The sequence below is a fragment of the Pyrus communis genome, chromosome 1 (genome assembly GCF_963583255.1).
Source record: "Pyrus communis chromosome 1, drPyrComm1.1, whole genome shotgun sequence".
Classification (NCBI taxonomy): domain Eukaryota; kingdom Viridiplantae; phylum Streptophyta; class Magnoliopsida; order Rosales; family Rosaceae; genus Pyrus; species Pyrus communis.
In genome coordinates this window covers 26,461,679-26,487,604 of record NC_084803.1, presented here as the reverse complement: position 1 = coordinate 26,487,604, position 25,926 = coordinate 26,461,679, and the positions used below count along the sequence as shown (strand labels likewise).

The 25,926-nt window shown below is 38.2% G+C and overlaps 4 protein-coding genes and 1 non-coding gene across 6 annotated transcripts; 3 read left to right on the top strand and 2 right to left on the bottom strand.

The window, feature by feature from the left end:
* Positions 1 to 6,082: 6,082 nt before the first annotated feature.
* On the top strand, positions 6,083 to 7,008 carry LOC137708492 (stress enhanced protein 2, chloroplastic). Its single transcript, XM_068447586.1, has one exon. It carries the CDS (start codon positions 6,206 to 6,208, stop codon positions 6,761 to 6,763), a length of 558 nt encoding a protein of 185 aa, XP_068303687.1. The 5' UTR covers positions 6,083 to 6,205; the 3' UTR covers positions 6,764 to 7,008.
* Positions 7,009 to 12,499: 5,491 nt separating this feature from the next.
* LOC137737224 (4-alpha-glucanotransferase, chloroplastic/amyloplastic-like) lies at positions 12,500 to 17,703 on the top strand. The gene is made up of 15 exons (XM_068476651.1): positions 12,500 to 13,131; positions 13,402 to 13,490; positions 13,578 to 13,638; positions 14,498 to 14,576; positions 15,075 to 15,211; positions 15,326 to 15,484; positions 15,574 to 15,650; positions 15,747 to 15,886; positions 15,979 to 16,010; positions 16,100 to 16,174; positions 16,288 to 16,360; positions 16,479 to 16,567; positions 16,660 to 16,704; positions 16,828 to 16,980; positions 17,352 to 17,703. Exons 1-15 carry the CDS (start codon positions 12,670 to 12,672, stop codon positions 17,454 to 17,456), a joined length of 1,776 nt encoding a protein of 591 aa, XP_068332752.1. The 5' UTR covers positions 12,500 to 12,669; the 3' UTR covers positions 17,457 to 17,703.
* A 132-nt stretch (positions 17,704 to 17,835) lies between these two features.
* On the bottom strand, positions 17,836 to 21,231 carry LOC137737233 (uncharacterized). Of its 2 annotated transcripts, none has more exons than XM_068476670.1 (10): positions 21,016 to 21,231; positions 20,624 to 20,719; positions 20,345 to 20,419; positions 20,079 to 20,147; positions 19,426 to 19,502; positions 19,197 to 19,285; positions 18,970 to 19,099; positions 18,569 to 18,659; positions 18,404 to 18,504; positions 17,836 to 18,305 (listed from the first exon to the last, which is right to left on the bottom strand). In XM_068476670.1, exons 1-10 carry the CDS (start codon positions 21,190 to 21,192, stop codon positions 18,281 to 18,283), a joined length of 930 nt encoding a protein of 309 aa, XP_068332771.1. In that variant the 5' UTR covers positions 21,193 to 21,231; the 3' UTR covers positions 17,836 to 18,280. The 2 variants fall into 2 exon arrangements, with proteins under 2 accessions (XP_068332771.1, XP_068332763.1); XM_068476662.1 differs by having other exon boundaries at positions 18,404 to 18,469; positions 21,016 to 21,230.
* Positions 21,232 to 21,395: 164 nt separating this feature from the next.
* On the bottom strand, positions 21,396 to 21,476 carry TRNAL-AAG (transfer RNA leucine (anticodon AAG)). The gene has a single exon. It is a non-coding gene; the product is annotated as a tRNA-Leu (tRNA).
* Positions 21,477 to 21,548: 72 nt separating this feature from the next.
* Positions 21,549 to 25,182, top strand: LOC137714271 (F-box/kelch-repeat protein SKIP6). The gene is made up of 2 exons (XM_068453521.1): positions 21,549 to 22,790; positions 23,626 to 25,182. The coding sequence occupies exon 1, from the start codon at positions 21,635 to 21,637 to the stop codon at positions 22,736 to 22,738; it is 1,104 nt and encodes a 367-aa protein (XP_068309622.1). The 5' UTR covers positions 21,549 to 21,634; the 3' UTR covers positions 22,739 to 22,790; positions 23,626 to 25,182.
* Positions 25,183 to 25,926: the final 744 nt, after the last annotated feature.

Here is a 25,926-nt window from a genome sequence, read left to right as displayed (position 1 = left end):
ACAAGTTGACTGAAAAAAGCTATATTTGGTCTATTACATTGTGTGAAATACAATAAAGCACATGTTACACTCAGATATGGTCTCATTATCTTCTTTTAGGCAAAACAGATATTTCTTTATGTCAAGAGACCAAATGACCATTGGCATGCTAAGTGGATAAGCATTGTCCATGCCACATCGTTTTGGGACTTTTTCAATATAAGCTGATTAATGGACCAAAATTCCATTAGCATAATGCTTGATCTGCATGCCGAGACAATATTTTGTTTTCCCAAGGTCTTTCATTTCAATTCGCTTTCCAAATATTCAGCAATCTTGTTAAGCTCTTTAGGAGTTCCAACTAAGTTATGTCATCGACATATGCTGCCATTATAGCAAATCCAGAGTTTGATTTCTTAATAAACACACAAGGGCAAGTGACATTATTGGTACATCCTTCCTTGATCAAATACTCACTGAGATGATTATACCACATTCATCTAGACTGTTTCAGCCCATATAATGATTACCTTAATCTGATTGAGAGCATACTTCATGGTTTGTCAGTTGTTTCAGGCAACTTTAGTCCTTCTGGGTCTTTCATATAGGTATCAGTATCTAATTCTTCACATAAATATGCGGTGATGACATCCATAAGTAACATATCAAGTTTTTTTTAAAACCACCAAACTTAGTTTATTTCACTTCATTTTGATGATGAACGATTCTTTTCACTTCATTTTCACATTGAGTGCTTCGTGGATTGAATGAGACACGGTGAGTATATCCCATGTTAATTCTTGTGCTTTGTGGATTGATTGAGTTTGGTCTTATAAACCCATTTGACACCAATGACAGGCTTGTTAAATGGTCTCTCAACAAGCTACCATGTATTGTTATTCTCTAACATTTCTAACTCAGTTTCCATTGCTTTTCTCCATGATTCATCTTTAGCTACATCATCATAGCTTTCAGGTTCAATAATATACATGTAGAACTGAGCCATGATTTCACTCACACTTCTCCACTTTTTAGGTGTAAAATCATATACTTGAGACCTGTCAATCACACTTTCACTTTGAGAAATAACAGGTTGCTTAGAAAGAGAACTTTCACCAATTTCATATATTTCATTAGCACTTTGATACTCAGTGGCAGCTGGAAATCTCACTTCATTCCTGGTAGTGCAGTCCAATCCCAGGAAGCATTCCCATCAAATGTAACATCCCTTGATAGAATGATCTTCCTTGAAATCGGATCATACAATCTGTAACCTTTCTCACTAGCACCATAGCCTACAAAGATGAACTTATGGCTATTTTCTTCCAACTTGTGCCTCAAATTTGGAGGGATGTGTGCATAACAAAGTGAACCAAAGACCTTCAAATAAGCTATCCCTGGTTATCTACCACTATAAGCTTCAAATGGAGTTGTTTTCTTCAAAGCTTTGGTAGGACACCTATTAAGCAAATAAACTGCAGTATTCACTACTTTTGCCCAAAATACATATAAAAGGTTCTTTTCATGCAACATTGACTTTGCCATTTCCACCACAGTCATATTCTTTCTCTCTGACACTCCATTTTGTTGGGGAGTGTAGGCCATGGTCAACTATCTTTGAATTCCTAGCTCACTACAGTACTTGTCAAATTCTGCAGAAAGGAATTCTCCCCCTCTATCACTTCTAAGACATTTCACCTTATATCCACATTGCAAATCAGTCATTGCCTTGAACTTATACCTCAGAAAGTACACCCATGTCATTCTAGTGCAATCGTCTATGAATAAATTTTGGGTAGAGCTCAGTCTTATGAGCGCATAGGCGAAAACCGTTCGTGAAACGGAGCTATAGCGAAGGAGTTATTAGCGTTTAAAGTTAAGGATATTTTGGTAACTTTCCTTCATTCTAGAAGGCTCCAGATTTTCTAGAGCAATAAGATGTGCCACGTGTGTGGCTGGGATCAAAGAAAAATGAGAGAAATGAACGGCTGTGATGGAAAAGAAAGGAAAGAAAAGGGAGGGACATGGACCAATCAAGGAAGAGGAAAGGAGGGAAAGAAGAGAAGGAAGAAGAGAGAGAGAAAAAAAAAAAAAAAAAAAAGGGCGGAGGAAAGGGGAATAGATGTTCTTCCTGACCCGACTCGGTGACATGCAAACCCGATGCCATTCACGGCGAATCAAGGCAACTCGCCACCTAGAAACAACTCCCTAGCCTTCCCTCTTCCATTTCCACCCAAAATTAGAAGAAATTTGGCGGAAATTTTGGGGAAAAACGGACGGTGGTCCGTGTGGTTGTACAGCGGCGATCCGCCAATTGTGAAGCTAACTCAACTAATTATCAACACCAATAGGCTCCCCTAAACCTCAGGAACAAAGCTCAAGCAATGGTGGGGGCGACGGAGCGAGTATGGAGGTCGAATTGAAGCATACCCAATTATAGGGTTTTTGGCAGTTTGTGGGCGATTTCAGGCATTTCCTGGCCAAATTGGACTTTGGCCTAGGTATGAAAGTTGTTCCTCTCATTGAACTCTACTTACCTGTGAAATTTGCTAATTTTTAGAGTTTGTCGGAAAATTAGGTTTCCGTTCACCGGAAACCGCCATCTGCGGCAGCGGCGCATGGCCAGTGGGCAGATGCTACCTTTTCATGAAAATTTTGATATTTTAAATCTGTAATTGGTACCTATTTGAGGTGATTCAATTGTGAATGCTAATGTTGAATATTTCCATTAATAGAATATTTTCGGAAATGGATAAAAGCATAAATTGTGAACTACGAAAGGCTTGGGTACATAGGTAGTCTAGCATGGGTTAGATGCATCCTTAAATAATTGAGATTATTCTTGTGTTGGGAATTTGATTGAAGAAGAGAAATTATAGTGAATTATTTGAAAATTTAATCTTATGTGTTTTGGTAAGTAAATTCTAGTTATAGATTTTGTGAGTGATTAAGAAATTTAAATAAATAATTGTGATTAATGGTAGTTAGTTAAACAAGAGTTGAAGGCCTATCACCAAAATTAGTATCCGTAATAAAACTTTTAGGTCGGGGCATTACACTAGTCGTCTCCACCAATTATATGGCGGTGGGGGCAGGGTGTAAAGCTTTCTTTGGGGTTTTTAGGTTTTCCCGTGTGGTCATGTTTGGGCCTCTTCATGTGGGCCTTAGCTGTTGGCCTCCTATGTAAATTTTATTTTGGGTACGGATATGAACCTTTACTCATTCATTGTAAGCATATGTGACATTATGTTTGTACATACCTTTTATGGGATTGTTGTTTTTTTAATTTCTTGCTTTTTCCAGCAGAGTCATTGTACTTTGTCCTTTTGGACTTTGTTATGAAAATTCTCATTGACCAAAAAGGTATTGTATTTATCTATCTATAGCATTGTTTATGTTGTTGATAAACATATATATTTGTTAGTATATTAGTTTTTTTTAGTACAAGCAATATTGTACATTAATCTACACTAATGAGGAAGTGGGGAAGATTTGAACCTAGGAGAGATTTGCAAAGGAAGACCCTAACCACAAAGCAATCCACCACTTAAGTAAATGATTCAAAAAAAAAAAAAAAAATTAACAAGATTCAAAATTTAACTTAACAGTAGGTTATGGATTAAGGATTCAAAATTTAAAATTGAAATACCAGTAATTGATTCATAAACCAAGAAATTTACAAATATTTCACTTTTACTATAGAGAGTAAAACGGGCATAAGAAAAAATCAACTTGAACTAAATTGCTAAGAAAATGGAACCATACTAAATCTAAATGCAACTTAAGATTTCAGACTTAGATCTAAATGCCTCTTTTTATTTATTGAACTTAGAGCGATGCTATTGATACACTTCTCTTATTTTTCGATAGGCATATCGAATAAATTAAAACAGGCCAAATAAAAGAAATTAACAGGCATGTGAAGAAGGTAAAAAGAGGTGTATAGGTATCACCACTCTAAACTTACGGTCTCAAAAAACAAAGAAATTCTTTTTAACAAACGATATTATATACACTAATGGGAGATGATGGATTTAGTCTCATAATGAGTTAGCAATAATATGGTTCAAGTTCTTCTTTGGCTAGAATCAAACTTTAAACCTCTCACTTACAATTAAAAAAGAGTATCACTAGACAGTTATATAAAATGGCAAAAGAAAAGAAAGATTAAATTCAAACATTGGGCTGGTATTAGGGTGGTAACCTGACCAATAACATGATTTAAAATGACATTAGGATGGTGATCTAATTATTAATTGATTTTTTTTGTAAATATAATCCTATCCTATAATTTATAATATGACATGTTTCGATCATTTCTGTGAATGGAGCAGAAATAGGTTTGTGTAGAAACTCTGCTCAGAAATATTATGACGATATAATTGCATAAAGAGAATAGAGAACTTGGACTAAGATGGTAAGTCAATTCTAATATTTTGGATCACACTGGATTTCAATAAAAATCAAACCTATAAATTCTTACTTATAGATGGATTGAGAAAGGCGTTATCCCTACATTTTTTTTTTACTTGTTATACATTTTTTAAAGGTAAATTATACAAAATTACCTCAACTATGGGGTCAAACTACAATCTCATACCTCATGTTTTAAACATTGAAATATCATATATCAACTTATGAATTCGTTGCAATATCATACCTCTATTAAGTTTTGTCAATTTGATTGTTAAATGATGACGTGGCAAAAGTGGAATCCACTTATTTTCTAAACTGAAATAAAAAATTAATTAATTATTAATAAGTTATTAATTTTTTATTTCACAATATTAATAATTAAAAAAAAAAAAAAAAAACTCTCTCCCTCACTCTTTCTCTCCTCTCACTTGTCTTCCTCTCTCACGCTCTCTGCTCTCACTTGCAGAGAAACAATGGCTCGTCGCCCCCATCAGGTCCCAATTTCTCAAGAACAGACTTGGAGAGAGAAAGGGGCATCACCGTCAAGCTCCAAATTGCCGAACATGATTGATTCAAAGAGTCGGATCTGGGCTGACTAAAAAAGATCGCGTCTGGGCTTCGTAAATAAAGGGTACCCTACGAACAAGGTTGATTTCAAGAGACTCTGATACTTTGGATTTGGTGGGTTAGCAAATGGGCGACTGGGATTTTGGTTTGTATGATTTCAGATGGTTTCTGAGATGGCATTTTTGGAATTTGATTGGGAAAATGTGGAAATTTGGAATGGTAGATTGCAAATTAAGTTTTATTTTTATTTTTATTTTTAAATTATGAGTAAATTGTTGAATAGAAGCATGAATTTACAGAAAGTTGAAGTCTTTGCTTTTCTGGGAGGGAGGATTGTTCGTCAAAAAAGGGGTTCGAGCGGTGCAGGTAGGTGGACGATATGGGAGTGCCAACAAGATGCAGGTGAGATTGCTGGTTTGTGGTTGGTTGCAGGTGAGGTGCGATTGCTTGTTTGTGGTTGGTTGCAGGCGAGATGCAAGTGTGGCGGAGATGATTGGTTGTAGGCGGAGATGCAGGTTGTGGTTGATTGATGTTGTTTTACGGGAATTGAAGAAGGCCAGGAAGAAGGACAGAAAGATGAAGGAAAACAAAAAAAAAAAAAAAAAGGAGACAAGTGCGAGTAGAGAGAGTGAGGAAGAGTTTTTTTATTAATTATTTTTAATTGTTAAATAAAAAATTAATAATTAATTAATTTTTTATTTCAGTTTAGAAAATGAATGGGCCTTATTTTTGCCACATTATCATTTAACAGTTAAATTGATAAAAAATTTAATCGAGGTTTGACATTGTAACGAATTCATATTTGAGGTATGACATTGCAATGTTTAAAACATGCGGTATGAGATTGTAGTTCGATCCATAGTTAAGATATTTTATGTAATTCAACCTTTTTTTTAATTTTCCACCACTAATCCAATAAATAAAAATAATAATAATAAACAGTAATTAACAAAGAACGCAAAACAGAGAAAATTGTGTGAAAAGCGTCTCCCAATAACCATACGACAACATCACATTTTCACATACCGGCCAAATACTGTTTCATTAATTAATTAATTATTTATTTATTTATTTAGTGAAAGGCACGTTATCGAGCAAAACAGCTACCACGTTCCCAAACTCCTCCACCTCACAAGCCACCCACTAATATCCCAAACCGTCTCAAATTCCCAACCCTTCACTCCAAAATCCAAAACCCCAGTTCCACCTATACACACCGTTTTGGCGCGTTTATTTGCCCTCCATGGCGACGGCTGCGCGCGTTATTCGCTGCGAGCTGAGGAAGTTCCAAAGCCCCGCGGTCCGCGGCGTCGAACCGATTGCTCCGGTTCAGGTTCCGAAACCGGCGGCTTCAGATCCGAAGAGCGCGAAGATCGTGCTTCAGCCTCGGCTTTGCACTCTGAGATCGTACGGCTCGGATCTGGTCAGGGTGATGAAGACGAAGGACGAAACGACGTCGCCGTTCTTCGCGACGCTGTCGGAGTACATCGAGAGCTCGAAGAAGAGCCAGGATTTCGAGATCCTGTCGGGTCGGCTGGCGATGGTGGTTTTCGCGGCGACGGTGTCGGTGGAGGTGGTGACCGGGAACTCGTTGTTTAGGAAAGTGGAGGTGGAGGGGATTGCGGAGGCGGCTGGGGTGTGTTTGGCTGCGGTGACGTGTGCGGCGGTTTGTGCATGGCTCACCAGTGCCCGAACCCGAGTGGGTCGGATCTTGAGTTTGAGCTGCAACACGTTAATTGACTCGCTCATTGACCAGATTGTGGATGGCTTATTTTACGATGATCCCACCGACCTACCTTAGTGATTGCTGGATCGATTTTCCCATCTCCAAAGTCATCAAACAAGCAGAGCAAATACTATTAGATTAATAAATAATGACGAACTTACATATGTGATAGGAGTGAATGTTGTGTTTGAGTGTGTGTATAAATATAGTATCAAATTAAGTTCATGAGTTCGTCATCCTCTGTAAAATTAACCATTACAGTTTACAAGGAGAGATCTGTAGTCAAATAAATCCAAATTAATATATGAATTTTGTATAAATTATATCTTCCAATTTCAGTATGCCGACTGATCTCCCTATAGGGTTTCAAATGTAAAGCTCTTATATTGCTTTTACATGTTGGAATACATGGAAAACCCGCTGCAATTTCCTTTTCAACCATCAACCCATTTATCCCTCGAAGGTAGTCTTTGAAATTTCTAATTCTATCGGCACTTTTCTGCTTGCTACTCAGGTAACCGGCTCTCGGACAAATGCTCCTCCATTACCCGTGGTACCTGTCACGTGGACTCCTCCAAACCCCGGGTTTATCAATCTTAGCCTTAGTTTGATACTGAGATGATTCTGAAAAAGGTGGCTATAAAAAAAAGCTGGGAGTTTTTTTTATGTTTGGTAAACATTCAGTTTTAGCTTTTTTTCATAGTTTTTGATAAAAAAAAGTCAAAAACACAAAGCTGCAAAACCCAGCTTTAAAAAACCAGCTTTTTTTCACATCTGTTTTACGTAAAAGTTTATCAAACACTATAATACTTTTTTTTTTTTTCAAAAGCACTTTTACAAAAAAGTTTACCAAGCACTCTGCTGCTTTATTTCACAGCTGCTTATTCTCACAACACAGCAGAAGCAATTTTTTTTTCAAAGCACAACAATACCAAACCAGCCCTTAATGTGGATGCTAGTTGGGAAACGTCATTATTGGGCTCGGTTTTTGTTGGGGTGGTTGCACGAAACAATGCTGGGGGTTTTTTGGGTGCAGGTAGATATAGTGTGAAGGCTCGGAGTGTGGCTATGGCAGAGGCGTTGGCTGTTCAGATTGGATGTGAGCTTGGTCATCAATTGGGTTGGCATTCTGCGATTCTTGAATCTGAATCCTCTAAAACCATTTTAGCTTTGCGGGACTCGCCTTCAAAGGGCAGGTGGGAAGCTTTCCCTCTTCCTCAGCAGTGTATTCGCTTGGGAGATTCTTTCCATGTCTATCGCTGGTCTTGGATTCCAAAATCAGCTAACAAGGCTGCGCACTTTGTGGTGTCGCGGTGATGTCGGGAGATGAGCATTGGGGTTTGGGTTCTCAGACCTCCATCTTCCCTGGTTTTTGTGCTTCACAATGATGGACTTCCTTGTCCACACTAGGTCTCTCGAAGGGTAGTATAAGGAGTGACATTTTAGCATTAGATGCGACGTCAGGATCCTTGTATCTCCTTGTATTGCCTGTTTGTGGTGTACTTTCTGGCTGTCTGCCTCTTTGTAGGCTTACTTGTACTCTTTTGGCTGTTTTGCCCGTAAATCTTATCTAGTTTTTTATTTTTATTTTTTTTTTTTAAAAAGCCTTAAACCAAGCTACTTTGCACGGTTGTAACCAGGTTGGGAAATGTTTTCTTGCCCGGAAATGACAAACATGTAACCTTGTCTCTCCTGAATTTTTTTTTTTTTTTTTTTTTTTTTTGTGTAACTAACCCCCTAAACTATTTTTTTGGTAAACTAACCCCCTCAACTATTTGAAACCAAGGTTCTAAAAAACGCTAGGTGCTAGTCAAGCGGCGGGCTAGTGCCTAGCACCTAGTTGGCTAGGTGGGTTCTAGACGGGTTAGGCGGATTTAGGTAAATTACTTGTATATCTTGTAAATAAGTGCATATTGACACTTACAAAAAATTATAATTGAATGAAATTCATGGATAAGAATTTTTAGGTACATAATAAAAATGCATATGGTATGATCTTTAAAAAATAATAATAAAACATTACAAAAAAAAAAAAAAAAAGAATGAAAAGTAATGGAAAAGAGTATAAAAGAAAATGTAATGAAAAGTAAAAAAAAATGGTGGGGACCATTTCAAAGAAAACGTTGCAACTATAGATAAAAGATGGTGGGACCATCTTAATTGAATTGTGCAAATCAGGTTAGGAACAATCTTCTTCTTTGCAGAGCCGACTCTGCAACAAAAAAAATTGCAGATTCCAGCATCTTCATATAAGCCCAATTAGTCTTCACCTAGCTCCGCCTAGCCCCGCCCAGACTTGCATATCTCCGTCTAGTCCCGCCTAATCCCGTCCAACGCCCGCCTAATCTACTCTCCGATTTTGTAGCCGATTAAGAGTTATGCAAGGCGGTTCGCTGCCTTCCAACGCCTAGGCCGATTTTTAGAACACTGTTTGAAACAAGCCAATTAACCCCTTGTCGTTAGATTTCGTCCACTATCCTGTCAAATTCAAGGGCAAATTAGATTTTTTATCATCAATACTTACATGTCACTTTTAACCATCAATAAAATTATGACATGGGGATCCATAATAATGTGTAATGACAATGTGAAATAGTCTGTTATGTAAATGTTTGGTTTCTTTATGTTTCATATTATGCTATAAGTTTTTGAATTATTCCGTATCCACGTGTTATTATTTTATTGGTGATTATAACTGACAAGTAAGCATTGATGATGAAAAGACTAATTTGCCCTTGAATTTGACAGATCAGTGGACGAAATCTACGGCGGGGTAATAGTTCAATGATATATTTCAACTGGGGTAATAGGTTATGCGTTTGTAAGGACTCCTTTTAAGGTCGTCATTAGAGATGCTGTAAATGTGTCTAATGTCTTCAAATTCTCTTTTTCTATCATGCAACGATTGTCGTCCTAATTAAATCTGCACATGTTGCAAATCTTGCATAGAGAGCAAGTGCAAAGCAGTCAGTGGCTTTAACTTGAGATTGAAGTAAAGCACGTAGGTAGATCCCGATGGTTTATTTTATTATCTACTAAGATCTTCATTCATGGAAGTCTTTTTAGTAATGATTTATTTTGATATAAACACACACTAATCAAGTATATTACAACAATATCACCGTCACAACTACCAATCCATCATCACCAGCTTTACTAGTCCTATTCAAGATAAATGGCACTCATAGACGTCATTTTGCCACGTCTATTAAATTATACAGCTCTAACCGATTTGGCGGTCTCTTGTGGTGGCGGCTAATATAGTGTTTGCGGTGTCATTCTCTAGACATTCTTGGTTCAAGTAGTCTTTTGCGGTGGTGGTCGTTTAGGAGTTTAAAATTAGGATTATTTGTTTTTTTGTGTGAAATATATCTCTAGATCAAGAAATTGATCGTTGAAAATTATGTATTCATATGGTACCTCTTGTGCTTGATTGTTTTAGTAATGAAACACTTTTATCGCTTTTGTAACATAAGTGTTTATTTTATTTCACATTAGTCATGACTTATTTGTATAGCACATGTGCATCGTTACAGTAGTGTCTCATGCCTATGATGTAAGTACAAGTGGAGAAAAACTAACACATATCCTTATTGACACCGGAGCACTATCTTATTTCTCACTTCTAACAAATTATACAACTCTAATTGGTGTTTATTTTATTTCACAAAAAGTCATGTATGACACGTCTACATCATTACGGTGGTGTTCTAAACTAATAATGTAAGAACATGTAAAAAAAAACTGATATTTTATAGGAAAATTAATGAAAAGGGTTTCAAAACTTTGAACCTTAACCAAAAGTCACCTAATAACTTTATTTAATGAAAAAAAAAAAAAAAACTTATTCAACCCAAAGCGCGTGCGCACACGAGCAGTGCGAAATCAAGCATCAACCAATTCAACAGAAAACCAATAGTGCAAAAGCAGCACACAAATTACTTTTTAAGTATTTCATCAGAAAAGAAAAGGTTCAGAGAGAGAAAGAGAAAGAGAGAGAGCGAGAGAAAGAGAGAGACTGTGAGGGTAGAAAAAAGAGAATGCCAACCAAATCCATTCAAACTGACATCAATACATGACTACCACCTAGCCCTACATGTGGAGTAGCCTCTCATCATCACCCCATTTTCAAATTATGGAATTCTTTATTAATTTTAACCCTAAGCAGCTAAAACCTAAAAATAAAAAATATTAGATTATGATCCTCAATGAAAGCACATTAGCTTTTCTGATCTTTCATTTATACTTTTGTTGTTAATTTTGTATTGAATAAATTAAAGGAAAGTCAAATAAATTGTTTGAAGAAATGTTAAAGAACAAATAGGAATGTGAAAATCATTATTCTAACTCTGTAAGAATATAAATATTATTGCTAGTGATTCATATGATAATGAGAAGAGAGCTTCAATGAACCTTTTAGTTTTCAGTTTATAAAATAGTCAATGTTCAGTTTAAAAAACAGGGATAGTGCCAGTGTTCGATTTTAAGAAATACTTTAGTTTACGAAATAGTGACAATACTAGTTTACAAAATAGTGATAATACTAGTATTTGGTTTAAGAAATAGTCGGTGCTTAGTTTACGAAATAGTGATAGTACTATTACTTGGTTTAATAAATAGTCTATTTAGTTTACGAAATAGTGATAGTTCTTAGGTTTAAGAAATAATTAGTGTTTAGTTTATAAGGTGTTCAGTTTAAAAAAAATAGCCAATGTTTAGTTTACGAAATAGTAATAGTACTAGCATTCAGTTTAAGAACAGTCAATAGTTTACAAAATAGCCAGTGTTCAGATTACGAAATAGTGATGGTATTAGTATTCCATTTAAGATATAGTCAATGTTTAGTTTAAGAAAATATTGTTCAGTTTAAGAAGAAGTCAATATTTAATTTAAGAAATAGTGTTCGGTTTAAGAAGTAGTCAATGTTCAGTTCGATTTAAGAAGTAGTGTTTAGTTTAAGAAGTAGTCAATGTTCTGTTTAAGAAATAATGACAGTTTTAGTGTTCATAAAAGCTAAATAATGAAAATTTTTCTTTATTTTTGATCTTGTAATATTATTACTTAGTTTGTGTTTAAAAAAAGTCAAAGAATAGTCAAATAAACAAATAAAAAAAAAAAATGTTTATGGGGTGAGGTGGAATGAGAGAGAAGAGTGGGGAGAGGTGAAAAAAAAAAAGAGAGAAAAAGTTGATGTGAATGGATGAGGTGAAAGGAGAAGAAAAATTGATGGAAATATGTGAAAGAAGGAGAGAGAGAGAGAGAGAAGGATTAGAATTCTCTCACATTCTCTTTTCATCCACTCTTCTCACATTCTCTATTTTGTCTTTCTCTTTTTATAAAAAATTAATATAAGATGTTGACATGACTTAATCGTGACCATTCAATTAAGAGAGGAGGGAAAGGGAAAGAAAACAGAAGGGAAAATAATCCTACTCCAAGAGAGAAAGATGTTGAACGGTTGAGTGAGAAAAAGTATGTGTATGTGTATCTATGTGATGTGACACGCGGTCCTGCGCGTCAATATTTGTTGATTTTTTTTTTTTTTTTGGTTATTATGTAAAATTTTTGTCATTTTCAATAAAATTTGAACTCTTTTTATTTAAGTTTAAGCATTTTTTATTAAATAAAATTAGTAAATAGTTTTTGGTTAATTAAAAGTTTTGAAAAATCCTTTTAATTAAAATTCTCTATTTTTATATTATTAAAATAGAACGCCGATGACGGTTTGCCGTGTCATATAAATTGTTGTGCACGACTGACACTCGAGATTCATAGATCTGATATGCGGACCAATAACCAATACACATGACACTCGAGATTCATGCATTTTATTGGGCAGGAGACAACAATAAGACATAATATCTTCAGTGATGCCTAACGCCGATCATTGATTCCTCATCATCACCATCACCATCGACGTTTCCACAGTTCCTCTCTCTCTCTCTCTCTCTCTCTCGATTCTCTTGGAAGTCTGAAAACCAATGGCCTTGAAACTGAATAGCTCTCTCTCACTCCTCCCCTCCACTCTGTCTCCCAAGCTCTCCGCCAACTCCTCCTCCTCCTCCTGCTCAATTTCCACCTCCTCCCTCCTCTCCCCCACCCACTTCCAACCCAAAACCAGAATTATTCCATTCCTTCAGAACCCCTGCCCAATGAAATGCTCCGTCCTTTCTCCTCTTGCCGCCAAAGTCGGCGTCGGCGAGGACTGGCCCCTCGACTACGGCGACATGTTCCCCAAGGCCGATCCGAGCGAGCGCAGAAGAGCGGGCGTGCTGCTCCACCCGACGTCGCTCCGTGGACCCCACGGCATTGGCGATCTCGGAGAGGAGGCGTTTCGGTTCGTAGATTGGCTTCATGAGGGGGGTTGCTCCCTTTGGCAGGTGCTTCCGCTTGTCCCTCCTGGTCGCAAAGCCAACGAGGAGGGATCCCCTTACTCGGGTCAGGTAAAATGTTCAACCTAACAACCCAATTGCTCGCTCGGATTCATTTCATTTGTCTCATATGTGAAGAAATTGAATTGTGAGAAAAAAAAAAAAAAAAAAAAAAAGGCGATATTTGATGATTTGAAATTGCAAAGTTTATGTAATTAAAGGGCCGTTTGTTAACCATTTCATTTCATAGTTTTAGTTTTTTTTTGAAAAGTGAAAACAAAATGATTGCCAAACGGCCCCTTAAATTAAGTGAGCTTGATGGATGGGTGATGACTTTTTCAGGATGCAAATTGTGGTAACACTCTGTTGATATCTCTTGAGGAGCTTGTTAAGGATGGTTTGTTGACAAAGGAAGAGCTTCCAAAACCGATGTAAGCTTCCCCTCTCTCTCTCTCTCTCTCTCTCTCTCTCTCTTTCTCTCTAGGATGGTAGTGTGACACTGATTCAATTCAATGCAGTGATTCTGAGCGTGTGAACTACTCAACTGTTGCTGACATCAAGGATCCTCTAATAACTAAGGTAAACAATGTTGCTACTGCTAGAGTTTCTGCAATTCCGATACATGACTTTCATTTCAGACTGCCTAGTGAACACTTGTGATGTTGCACCGTGTGAAACGGATAGGGTTATTGTGTTTAAAGGTAAGCATCTGCCTGGATAACTAACTATGAAACTTGAAAAGCGGAGGAAACATATGGTTAACTTAGACTCTTCTGCTAAAATTAAGAACTAGTACTCTTGTTCGTGTCTTTGCCATTTGGTGCAACTACCAAGTGTTGTTTATCAAGATTATCACCAACATAATTCTTATGGAGTTTCTCGGGTTACCTTACTTGATTCTTCTTTTTTTCACGTTCGGGCTCTATGAAGGGCATTGAGCCAGTTGGATGCCTTTTCCACGAGGCTTTGATTGCCAAGAGGTTTCAATTTTCTCAATTTTAACATTGCATCAGTTTAAACCTTCTCTCTGTTTGACCATCAGTTTTGTTTTTAAATTGATGATGTGGCAACTGCGGAACCCATTGTTGTGCTGATGTGTGGAAGAAATTCATCCCCAGCCCTTTCTCATTCCAGCATGCCACCACCACTGGGCGAATTCTACCATGCAACCAGTTGTATATCCTCCTCTCTATCGACAAGTCAGTGTTAGTAATGTGGGTCCTTGCAGTTCCCACATCAACAAATTTACAGCATGCTTAACTGTTTATCAGACGAAATGTTTAAATTGGTGATGTAATTTAAAACCTCAGGGTGCAAATTGCTAAAGTTGAAATCTCGTGACCAATTTTAGAAAACACCCCCAGACCTTGGGGGAGAAAATGTAGTTTGATTCTGCTTGTATATCGAAAGAAAATTACTTAGTTGAGTGCTTTCTCAGGCTGCAGAGAGGCTTATTAGGAGTGAAGGTGAACTTAAAAGTCAGCTTGAAGATTTCCGTAATGACCCTGATATATCAAGTGAGATTTCCTTGTTTTGCACTAATAATTCTCTCCTACAATTAACCTGATATATCAAGTTGGATCTTTCATTTTGTGCACCAATATTCGTATCATTATCAATAGACGTGGTAAAATTACATTAAATTTAGTTCTTGTTCGATAATCTTCAGATCGGCATGATTCTAATTGTTCTGGGTTCTGTCATTTTGAATACAAGCACATGCTTAATACATGTACACATATATAAACACACGCAAAAGTACACACAGAAATACCACAGATGGAGTTGGGTTGCAACTAGCCTCTTTATATTACTTCAAGAAAGTATTAAAATTTTGGTTACCAACTTAGTGAAAAGCTATCCCGTCTTTCATTTTCTTGAACTTGGTATCTTGTGGTCCTTGGTGCAATTTACATGCACTAAGAAATTATGAATGCAGAACTAGGGTGCTATTCTGTGCTTGTGTGTAGATTTGTCCCTCTTTTAGTTGTGATTCTTGTTTTACAATTTTGTAGGTTGGCTCGAGGATGCGGCTTATTTTGCAGCAATTGACAGCAGTTTCAATGCTTTCAGTTGGTACGAGTGGCCTGAACCTTTAAAAAATCGCCATCTTGCAGCACTGGAAGAAATTTACCAGAACAAACAGCATTTTGTGAGATCTGGGTGACTGACTATTACTTATTGATTAATAGTTTGCTATTGCATGTATACTTACTGTCAGGAACTCCATAATTGCCCATTTCCCCTCATGCTTTTGTTTGTGCAGATAAATGTCTTCATTGCCGAACAATTTTTGTTCCAAAGGCAATGGCAGAAAGTTCGCAAGTATGCACAGATGAAGGGAATTAGTATCATGGGAGACATGCCTATTTACGTAGGTTATCACAGTGCAGATGTTTGGGCCAATAAAAAACATTTTTTGCTGGTGAGTAATTTTTAGTGGGTAAAGGAACACGTTCATGCCACAACATGCTGTACCAGGTGTCATTTACTGATCATATATTAGTCTTGCAGAACAGAAATGGTTTTCCTCTTCAAGTTAGTGGCGTTCCCCCTGATGCTTTCAGTGAAACTGGTCAGCTATGGGACAGGTTTATACTACTCATACATAATCCTTCAATTTTGTTTTCGTCAGTGTGCTATTCTATATCACTGAGCTTACTGTAAGCTTAATGTTTGAATCAAAGCCCTCTATATGATTGGAAATCAATGGAGAAAGAAGGATTTTCATGGTGGATACGCCGCATACGAAGAGCACAAAATATATATGATGAATTCCGAATAGACCATTTTAGAGGACTTGCTGGTTTTTGGGCCGTTCCTTCTGGTGAGAAATTACCAAACATATTTCTGATTTTTGTTCTCGTCTCCTGTGACATATCGATGTTTTTATCATACTAATATATGGTGTGTGCACAGAAGCAAAAGTTGCAACGGTTGGACGATGGAAGGTTAGGTTCCCATATATTTTAATCTAGTTAAAACTCTGTTATTTATTATCACATTCAATCTGAAACTTTTATTATTTGAATGATGGTAGGCAGGACCTGGAAAATCCTTTTTTGACGCCATATCCAGAGCAGTTGGGAAGATTAACATAATAGCTGAAGACTTGGTATGTTTTAGTTGATTGTATACAAGTCATCCAAAAAAAAAAAAACGTATAACTATGAGTGCAAAAACTTTGATTCTGCGAAGTTGTGATGTCATATCCAAAATGCATGACAGGGAGTTATCACTGAGGATGTAATTCAGCTAAGGAAATCCATCGGGGCGCCTGGAATGGCCGTCCTCCAGTTTGGTAATGAATTCTTTTCCAGTTGATTACACTATTGTATTTTATAATTAGCTTTGAGAAATAACTTTAAGCTTAGATGATTTGTTGTCATATCCTCCTCCTCTGCAAATGACCTATGTAGGTTTTGGAAGTGATGCTGCTAACCCTCATTTACCGCATAATCATGAGCCCAATCAAGTTGTTTACACCGGAACTCATGACAATGACACGGTAAAACATTGTAGTGGTTTTTCCAATCCCATATGATTCTGACATCTGATTATTCTTTTCCCTTTCTAATAGTTTATGTTATTGTATTACAGATTCGAGGTTGGTGGGATGTTTTGAAGCAAGAAGAGAAGTCCAATGTGGGGTTTTCTTTTCCTTTTTGTTGTTGAAACTTCTCCCTGGCATACGGAACTCTGCATTACATGTTGAACAAGATTTAGCTTCTTTTTCTTGTGCCTATAAAGTTTTATTTGTTATCACAGGTCCTGAAGTATCTTTCAATCACTGAAGAGGATGATATCTCATGGGAACTCATAAAGGCTGCATTATCTTCTGTGGCACGAACAGCAATCATACCTATGCAAGATATTCTTAGGTTGGGAAATTCTGCAAGGATGAACATTCCTGCTACTCAGGTAAATAAAAGTAAAAGTTCAGACATAGATGCACATAAATTTGTAACGGGCACCTGGTTGGTAGAATGGTTAGGGGATGGAGATCAATGCAGGTGAGTGCAGACCAAATCAGATTATCATCATGCTTGGAGTGCTCCCAGCCTTTGCTGTTTTATTGTCGGGACGTTTAGGCCAACTTATAAAGCCCGTGTTACTGGGACTCGGGGTCGGAGACAAGATGAAAACACTTATTAGGCTTTTCGTTTACTTCTATCTATACACTTACCCCCCACCATTTTAATTTTTACCTCACATAACAGTTAGAATATTACGAATCTTTTCTTTCGAGCAGAAAGTTTAAGCATGTCAATGGTCTTTCTTTCTATGCGCAGTTTGGAAACTGGGGTTGGAGGATACCTAGTTCCACGAGCTTTGATAGCTTGGAGTCAGAAACTTTGCAACTGAGGGATATGTTGTCGATGTATGGGCGGCTGTAGATTATGGATGCTCATTTTATCTCTCATTCCCTCGGTTACGAACTAAAGTCAGATGAATGAGTCGACTCTGTTGTATCAGAATAATCTATATACAGATATTAATCATGAAACAAATTATGTAACTTGAATAAAAATGTTTGAATCGTATAAATTGCAGTTGAATAAAATGGCATAGTAGGTGTTTTTTCCACCAAAATAAAGTGCCATCTCGATTTTTGTTTATTTCCTTGTTCTCGTCTTTTAGATCATTGAGGAGGAAGATCCTGCAACTGGTGGATTGCCCTGATAGTTAGAACTTCCTCTTCAAACCACTGCGTCCCAAGCTCAAACTTTTCCCTTTTTCTTAGGGTAAATTAGAAAAGAATCAGCAATTTAAACATTAACAAGCTGTATCACAGCAGGAAAGAGAAGACGCATTTCTCTAAATCTAAATCAACTGAGTTACAAGCCCCGAGCAATTTCAAATTACCACATTATAGAAAACATTTTCTGATCACCTGGACATTTAAGTCCCGTGTAAATGGAGATGCAGGAATACAAGGATGCAATAATGATCTTTGTAGCCTTAGGGTTTACTTGATACAGATTGAATGAATATATCTTGTGATCCAGCAGGAAAAGATAACTCACAAATTTCATAGCTGCAAAATTAGAACGACGAGAGCACGAAAAAGATCAAGCAGTAGACGCATGTCGGATTTCATGACAGCAGCAGCAGAGCAGAATGAATCAAGCAGCTTTCTCAATTGCTTCAATGCATTCCAGGATAGTTGCCTTATTTGACATTGCTGTTATTAAGGCCTCATGAATCACCTTATCATTTTTTAAGAGCGATCCGGCAAACAAAACCTGCAATACATCATACAGTTACCAGCATCATCACTACTATTTACTACTAGAAAAGCGTAATTTATTGTATGCAGGAGGTTTTATAATTATGAACTTACAGCCCATCTAGTAAGATTTTGCTGCTGATCTTTGCTGAGCTGCGGTTTGCTTCTGTTGATAAATCTCTGAACACGAGACATAAACAGGCAAGTCTCGGAAACTAAGGTCACATAAACATATTATCTTGAAAGATAACAATTAATCTTAGGGAAATGGTGGTTAACCTGTAGAGTGAAAAGATCAGCAGATTGACCGATCACTTTGTCATATTTCAGACCTTCTGCTGCAAGTCCAGCCATTGCTACCACTGCCAACCTAAAGTACCATAAAAATTTATGAATTTCACATGACAACTTTTGCAGAATTGGACTGCAATTATGTATGGGATTTGTTTTGATAAAGTTTATGTGAAGTGAAGACATTGTAACAGGTGTTTACTTAATGCAAATGGACTGTTTGTGCATGAAAACGGACCAGTTTATAGGGAATGATTCGTTTAACAGATTTACAGAGGAAAGCTGTACTATTCTCAAACAAACCAAGAGCACATTTGTTGCAGTTTCACAAGCGGAATATTACTCAAGGAAAATGCTAAGTTCCAGACTTCCAGTAGCTATGCCCCTACCTGTCTAGTTCCTTTGCATCGAGCTGCCCACTGTATATCAGTTTCTCGAGCCTTTCGTCAGTAAGGTTGACATTCTCTTTCCCAATATCTAGAGAGTATCCCAGAATAGGAAGGCCCAGCAAATATGCAACTATTCAGAGAGAGAATTCGTAATCAGTAAGCAAATTGCCAAGAAAGCAACTAACAAAAACTTATGAAGTTTACAATATCTGGTGTTAATGAAATACCTAAGAAATGAGCAGCTTCATGCCTAGCAATTCTCTCCTGATAGTCTGGGAAAAATGCTGAAAAGCCAGATATCGCAGCTTGAAGAAGCCTAAAGTGCAGTAGATACAGATAAATTTTTATGGAAGAAAATTCAATCTTGGTAATAACTCATAAATACTGCCAAACATAAATAAGTCATCGACGCATTAAAATTCAATTCCATACAAAAAATCTTACTCTTACTCTTACCCAGGGGCAGTGCTTCCCACACCCAAAACTACTAAAGAGATGCTCCCGACCAAGTATGGTACGAAAAACCCCCAATCCTACAACAACAACAGTATCGTGCAAGAGAAACCAAGATGGATGTCAGTAAAAAGCAGTCGATAAATACACGGCAATGGTGAAACAAAATCCTTGTATTCAGTCTAAATCTTCTATTAAAATTGAAGTTGTGTTCATACGGAAGTTAATTTCTTTGTTTAGCGAAAATGTCGAGCAGCTATATAACCTGACCATCTATTCAATACATGCATAATACGTGATCAATTCACAACCAAAGGAACTGAGATTTTGCCTTCCACTTTTAGGGAACAAGCTACACTAGAGAGACAAGTAATATTCTGATGCAAGGGGCATTACAATGCGACCGTTAAGTTCAAAAACCATCACGAGATCAAAGAGGGAGGTTTGCAAAGACAACTTTCCCCTATTAATGTACAAGTAGCAAAATGCATGCTTGCACCTCAAACATAGAATGCTACAGAATTCCCTAAAAGAATCATTGCATAAGTATATATGTAGGAATGCGAAAACGTCTCCTAATTATTCCTATTGTTTAGATAGTTGATGTATAATTTATATATGGACTTACAGAGAAAAGGAGATATAATCAAATTTACCCCAGGAAGTTGGCCAGCAAGAAGACCTAAGAATCCCGTCGTCCCTACCACGGTGAATAGAAAGGCCGCCTGTACGTATGATGAACAATATTAACACTTCACAGAAAACTAGTCTGATACAAATCCCATATTTCATACAATTAATAAATTTTAGATTCAGGGAGAGACAGTGACAGAGAAGAAGACCATGTTTGCACAAAAGACCATAAGGATAAGAAGCTACGATGAAGGTTGCAAGTATTGCATCCTGAACAAGTAATACTTACATCATTTCTGACACTGGGAACTGCAAGAGTTTCTGCATTTTTAATCCCAAGAGTTGTCAGCTCCCTAAGCGATGTCTGCACGGTCCAATGCATTCATAAACGTTGAATCCACTTGAAATTAGGAATTGAACTCGAAACAATTAGGTAAATAAGTAGTGTAGTATTTAAGATTCATGATTGAATACACTTTGAAAAGATGATCGTCATCAATTCAAGTATAGTACATGTATGCATGGGTTTGTAGAGGACTTGAACTTGACACTTGTGATGGAGACTGACCGTACGTCGCGAGACATATGGCTGAGAACTCCATTTCTTGGCCCAACCAATTTCACTTAGCTGATCAAGTGCCTGTTTAACCGCACTGCTATCTTTCTGCAGCAAGAATATGCAGATACATTACATGCTTGTCAATCACATCCTTCCTACTTTAATTCGAATACTAATTATACGGGGCATGTATTCAACTCGTTGATTTTTCTTGGAGAAAAATAAGCACCCGACTTTAAACCAATTGACGATGTACTTTCCATGCACATTAATTAATTACTTAAGCCTATACAAATTCAATGAGTGATTTTAGCAATGGATAACCGTGTCCAATGGTGCAATTTTTAAGAGAAATTACTAACAGCATTGCAACAAAAACGAAATGGGAGAAGAAGAAGAACCTTTGCAATGGCGGATTGGAGGGTGTTGAGCTCGACACCAGAAGGAACAGCAGAGGAAGAAGCTCCGATTCGCAGTTGCCGGGGACGGTGAAAGTCGGAGGAGGAAGAGGAGGAGGCTACTAATAAACTGGAAGCGGAAGCAGCCTTTGCGGCCATGTCCAAGCAGCACCTCGCCATGCCTCTCTCTCTCTCTCTCTCTGTTGTTTACTTTGAGCGGATAAGGTTTGGCGCCAGGAGTTGAGTTAGCGTAGCAGTAGTGCCTTTCAGTTGCAATCTGCTGCAGACACAGTTCTCTTACTTTCTGTGCAACAGCCCGTGGCGAAGCTCCACGTCAGCTTACGTAATTACATGGAAAATAGAGAAAAAATAAAAAGGATTTTTGTTGACAGTGGGATTTGAACCCACGCCCTTTCGGACCAGAACCTTAATCTGGCGCCTTAGACCAACTCGGCCATATCAACCTAACACTTATTTCTTCGGTAGGGGAAACTTGGGTATATTCTTTTGAGACTGGAGAAGAAAATTCTTAGTTGAGAATTTTGTGTTGGGAAAGGTCTGATATCATCATCCAAAATCCAAATCTAATCAAATAAACCATCAGCTGACACAAAGCACAGCCATGTCCACCTCCACCTCCACCACCGCCGCTGCCGCCGCCGCCGCAACGGCACAACTGATCCCATCCCTCCCAGACGACGTCGCTTTGAACTGCATAGCCCGAGTCCCCCGCTGGTACCACCCGATTCTGTCGATAGTGTCGAGACCCATCCGCTCCCTCCTCTCATCCCCACTCTTCTTCACCACCCGCTCCCTCCTCAATTCGACCCAACATGTCCTCTACCTCACCCTCCGCTCACACCATAACCCCTCCGCCTGGTTCACACTCTACCAAAACCCCAACCCCACCGACCTCCCTCCTCTTCTCATCCCCGTTCCACCCATCCCCGCCCCATCACTCGGCGCCGCCTACGCCGTGCTGGGCTCCACCATCTACGTCCTCGGCGGCTCAGTCAACGACGTCCCCTCCTCCCACGTGTGGCTCCTCGACTGCCGCTTTCACACCTGGCAACCGGGTCCCCCTATGCGGGTGGCGCGTGAGTTCGCCGCCGCGGGTGTTGTGGACGGAAGGGTCTACGTCATCGGCGGCTGCCTTGTGGACTCGTGGGCGCGGACCGAGCACTGGGCGGAGGTTCTAGACCCAGAGAAGGGCCGCTGGGAGGCGGTGCCGAGTTCTGCAATTGAGGTCCGTGGCAAGTGGATGCACGCGAGCGCCGTGATCGGCGGCCGCGTGTATGCCATGGCAGACCGGGGTGGGGTAGTTTTCGATCCAAAAACTGGGGTTTGGGAAGGAGTTGAGAAAAGGCTTGATTTGGGGTGGAGAGGGAGGACTTGTGTGGTCCATGGGATTCTGTATTGCTATGACTATTTGGGGAAAATCAGAGGGTTTGATGTGAAGAAGAGGGCTTGGAAGGAGCTCAAGGGTGTGGAGAAGGGGCTGCCCAAGTTTTTGTGCGGTGCTACGATGGCGAATGTGGGAGAGAAATTGGTTGTGTTGTGGGAAGGGAAGGGAAATGGCAAAGAAATTGAGATTTGGTGTGCTGAAATTGAGTTGGAGGAAAAGGGAGATGATGGGGAGCTGTGGGGAAACATCGATTGGTCCCATAAGCTTCTTTCAGTTCCGAAAGGCTCTTCCATCGTCAACTGCTTGGCAGTTTCCTTGTGATGTTTGCTCGTTCATTCCATTGCATTGTATAATATGATTACAAGCTTTACTGGTAAGCTTTCTTCTGGATATTATGATCAATGATTTTTTATTTGATGCCAGAAAAGTTGATCATTTAAGTTTGCAATTGTAAATGACAATGAGATTATGAATGTCAACTCATCAAACTTTAAGCCAACCCGAAAATTTGATTTAGGGGTGTATAATATATCTAAATGCCTTGTATATTTATGCGAGCGCTATTCCTATATTGCAATTTCATAGTTCACTGAGCAGAGAAGCATATTATGCACATGCTAGGTTTATTGCAGCTAGAAATAAGTGAACTGGTGTGTTGGACACAGAAATAGAACTCAGAACCAATGGTTTTACTGCTTGGGGTATTATCTCACAATCTTCCCCAAGAAATCCAGCATAGGATTTTGACAACCTCCCCCAACTCTACTGATTTCTGTCCTTGTTTGTTCCCGCCCTCAATTTCATTCTTTTTATTAAAAAAAAAAAAAAAAAAAAAAGGAATTGTTAGTAGCACTCCAAAAATCTCAATTGGCACTCCAAACTTTCTATAATTAGAAAGAAAAATACACTTGTGAGGAGTGTAGAATGAGATTTTTGGAGTGCCCAAAAAAAAAATCATGCAATGATTTTGGGGAAGGGATTTGGGTTAAATCACACAATAAGCTAGTCATAAGTAAGTCTTGAACTTGCCGTCCATGAGAGTCGAACCTGGAACCTCTACTTACAAGTGGAGAAGAAAACCACTAGATTGTTGTGCTAGAGGCCCTCTGTTCAAGTTTATTATTGTACTTTTTCTATAATTGGTTGCCATACTGCGATGTTTTGTAGCTACATAATGCAGGTCTGTTTCCCCTCCTCCTCACATGTAGGTCGCCGAAATTCTTTCTCAGCAAGGGAGCACCAAGGGAAACTTCAAATTGATACCCATTCTTCTCGCAGACAGCTTTTATGTATTGGGGAGGACTACTGCAAACTGCAAAGGTCCTAATAAAAGAACCTTTGAGTTAGGTCAGGTGACACACTCAACTGCTTCAGTGATTGGTAATGATTGAGTTTTAATATATCTCCCTGTATGCGCTACCCGTGTAATTCATTTTGGTTTGTATATGGCATTATGTTGAATAAATAAGCAATGTATAGGTAAGTGGTTCTACTTAAGGACAAGAAAAGCATTTTTACCCGTTGAGAAAATGATGATGAATTGCTAGACAACCATGCAATTGATGTCAAGTTATGATTTCTTTGTAGCTTTTTAGAGACACAAGTATCTTTTATGTTATATGTAATCAATTGTTCAGTTCATAAATCATCTAATTTCTTTTTCTTTTATACAAAGCCATAATAGTAGTTTGGTTGATGCATTGCAAGGAAAATTTAAAAATCTCGATAAAATGTCGATGACTTCTCTATTGTATAAAGACGAGATCTTGATCATAGATTGAGAACATGTGCGTCGTAATCGATCTTTCAACTGTTGTGTACTTTACTGAGGACAGAGCTTCGCTTCTCAACATTGAGGATGAACTCCTGAAAAAGGCATTACATAGGCAATAAGTAAGCAATACATAGGCACTAGGTGCACAACATAGACCTCATATCGAAATTAGTATTTGCCTTACATATGTCACCCAGGGCATTACACGGTGGCACAGGATTCCAAAACACATGAACTAAACATTTCTGGCAAGGTAATGAGTGAGTCTGTGATAAAAGTGTTGAAATTCGCCTTGATCCTCTATGTACCATTATCTGGGTATGGCCTTGCTTCTGTGACTATGACTGCAACTGGAATGCACGTAGATTTTATATATGCAGGAGTTTGCCAGTGATGTTTGCACATAAAAGGTGGTGGAGAGTGCATGCATAATGCTATTGCTCTGCGGCTATGCCAGGAAACTTGCAAAAGTTTTGTTTGTTTAGCACAAAAGCTTAAAGCAAGACTAGAGAGGTATCAGAGGCAAGTGTGGAATGCAAATTTCATTACATTGGTGGTATTTGGAAAGTTTAGATAAAAGACGAGCATTTGAAGACAATGCGTCGAGGTCCTCGAGGATTTCTAATCCTGGAAGAGTGTTACGCCACTGGGTGAAAAGAACCAGACAGATATTGCTAGTTTTACTCCCTTACTGCCTGCACTTACTACTCGTCGGTCTCTTCTTCCTGATTTATTTTCTTCTTTCATACTTGCATTCTTTGTTCGGATGACACAAATCAATACATAGTGCTTGATGCCTACAAATGTGAGAGAGAAAAATGTATCTCCTTAAAATTTTACTAATTAGTCTAGCTCAACTTGTGAAATTTTCTACTCACATGTCCCTGTACGGTCTTACACCTATTTTTTTCCATCAATGTGGCCTAGATTCTTTTTCACTTTCTCAGTGCTTTCAAAGGCTGCAAGCTCAACTTGGATGATGAAATTATGATTTCTAGACATCTTTAAAGTTGTAATTTTTATATATGCTCATGTCTTATTCCAAATTTCAGATGCATTTGGTTAGTTTTATATCTGCCGGTGTCTTATTCCAAATTTCAGATGCATTTGGTTAGTTTTACTAGTTAATCTCAACTTTGAAGATGACACACCCTGATCCTGATGTCCGAAGGACAACGGGATGGCCACATGCTGGCCAACACCCGAGGTGACGCAAGCCATTTTATGAATGCATATGTCGAGAACATATAAAACATGCATATAAATTTTGCGCATAACTACGCAATGTAATATTCAAATACAAATTTAGCAAAATAATATAATAAGTTCAATTGCCAACAAAATAATAGTGATAATGCATGACATGTTCAGAACAAATTACTAATTCAGAATACAAGTGGAATGTGTAACAGAAAGTGCTATTACAAGAATGTCCAAGCGGAAAGGACACAAAGTCATTGGTATGGGAATGCCTCATAGCTCGGATCATATGCCTCACTCCTAGATCCTGAGGGGGTGCAAAACAAAACATGAGTGGACTAAGTTGATATATAAGTAATACTAAAATAGTGATTCATCAATGTACTAATCCCCAAAGTTTATGAAAACTCAATAGTATAATATGTTTTTCCAAAAACCCTAGCATGCCATAAAACTTCATAAAACATATATCATATATAGTGTGCTTAGTAGTGGTATCAAAATCGCCCGAAGGCCTTCATTAGCCCGTAGGCTC

Excerpts from the sequence above, each read along its gene's own strand:
- LOC137737233 (XM_068476662.1), bottom strand. The coding sequence starts at position 21,192 with ATGGCGAGGTGCTGCTTGGACATGGCCGCAAAGGCTGCTTCCGCTTCC. Across the intron at positions 20,420-20,623 it reads CATATGTCTCGCGACGTACG|ACATCGCTTAGGGAGCTGAC; the intron begins GTCAGTCTCCAT and ends TGGACCGTGCAG. Across the intron at positions 19,503-20,078 it reads TTGCTGGCCAACTTCCTGGG|GATTGGGGGTTTTTCGTACC; the intron begins GTAAATTTGATT and ends TTGTTGTTGTAG.
- LOC137708492 (XM_068447586.1), top strand. The coding sequence starts at position 6,206 with ATGGCGACGGCTGCGCGCGTTATTCGCTGCGAGCTGAGGAAGTTCCAA.
- LOC137737224 (XM_068476651.1), top strand. The coding sequence starts at position 12,670 with ATGGCCTTGAAACTGAATAGCTCTCTCTCACTCCTCCCCTCCACTCTG. Across the intron at positions 13,132-13,401 it reads GATCCCCTTACTCGGGTCAG|GATGCAAATTGTGGTAACAC; the intron begins GTAAAATGTTCA and ends TGACTTTTTCAG. Across the intron at positions 15,485-15,573 it reads ATAAAAAACATTTTTTGCTG|AACAGAAATGGTTTTCCTCT; the intron begins GTGAGTAATTTT and ends TTAGTCTTGCAG.
- LOC137714271 (XM_068453521.1), top strand. The coding sequence starts at position 21,635 with ATGTCCACCTCCACCTCCACCACCGCCGCTGCCGCCGCCGCCGCAACG.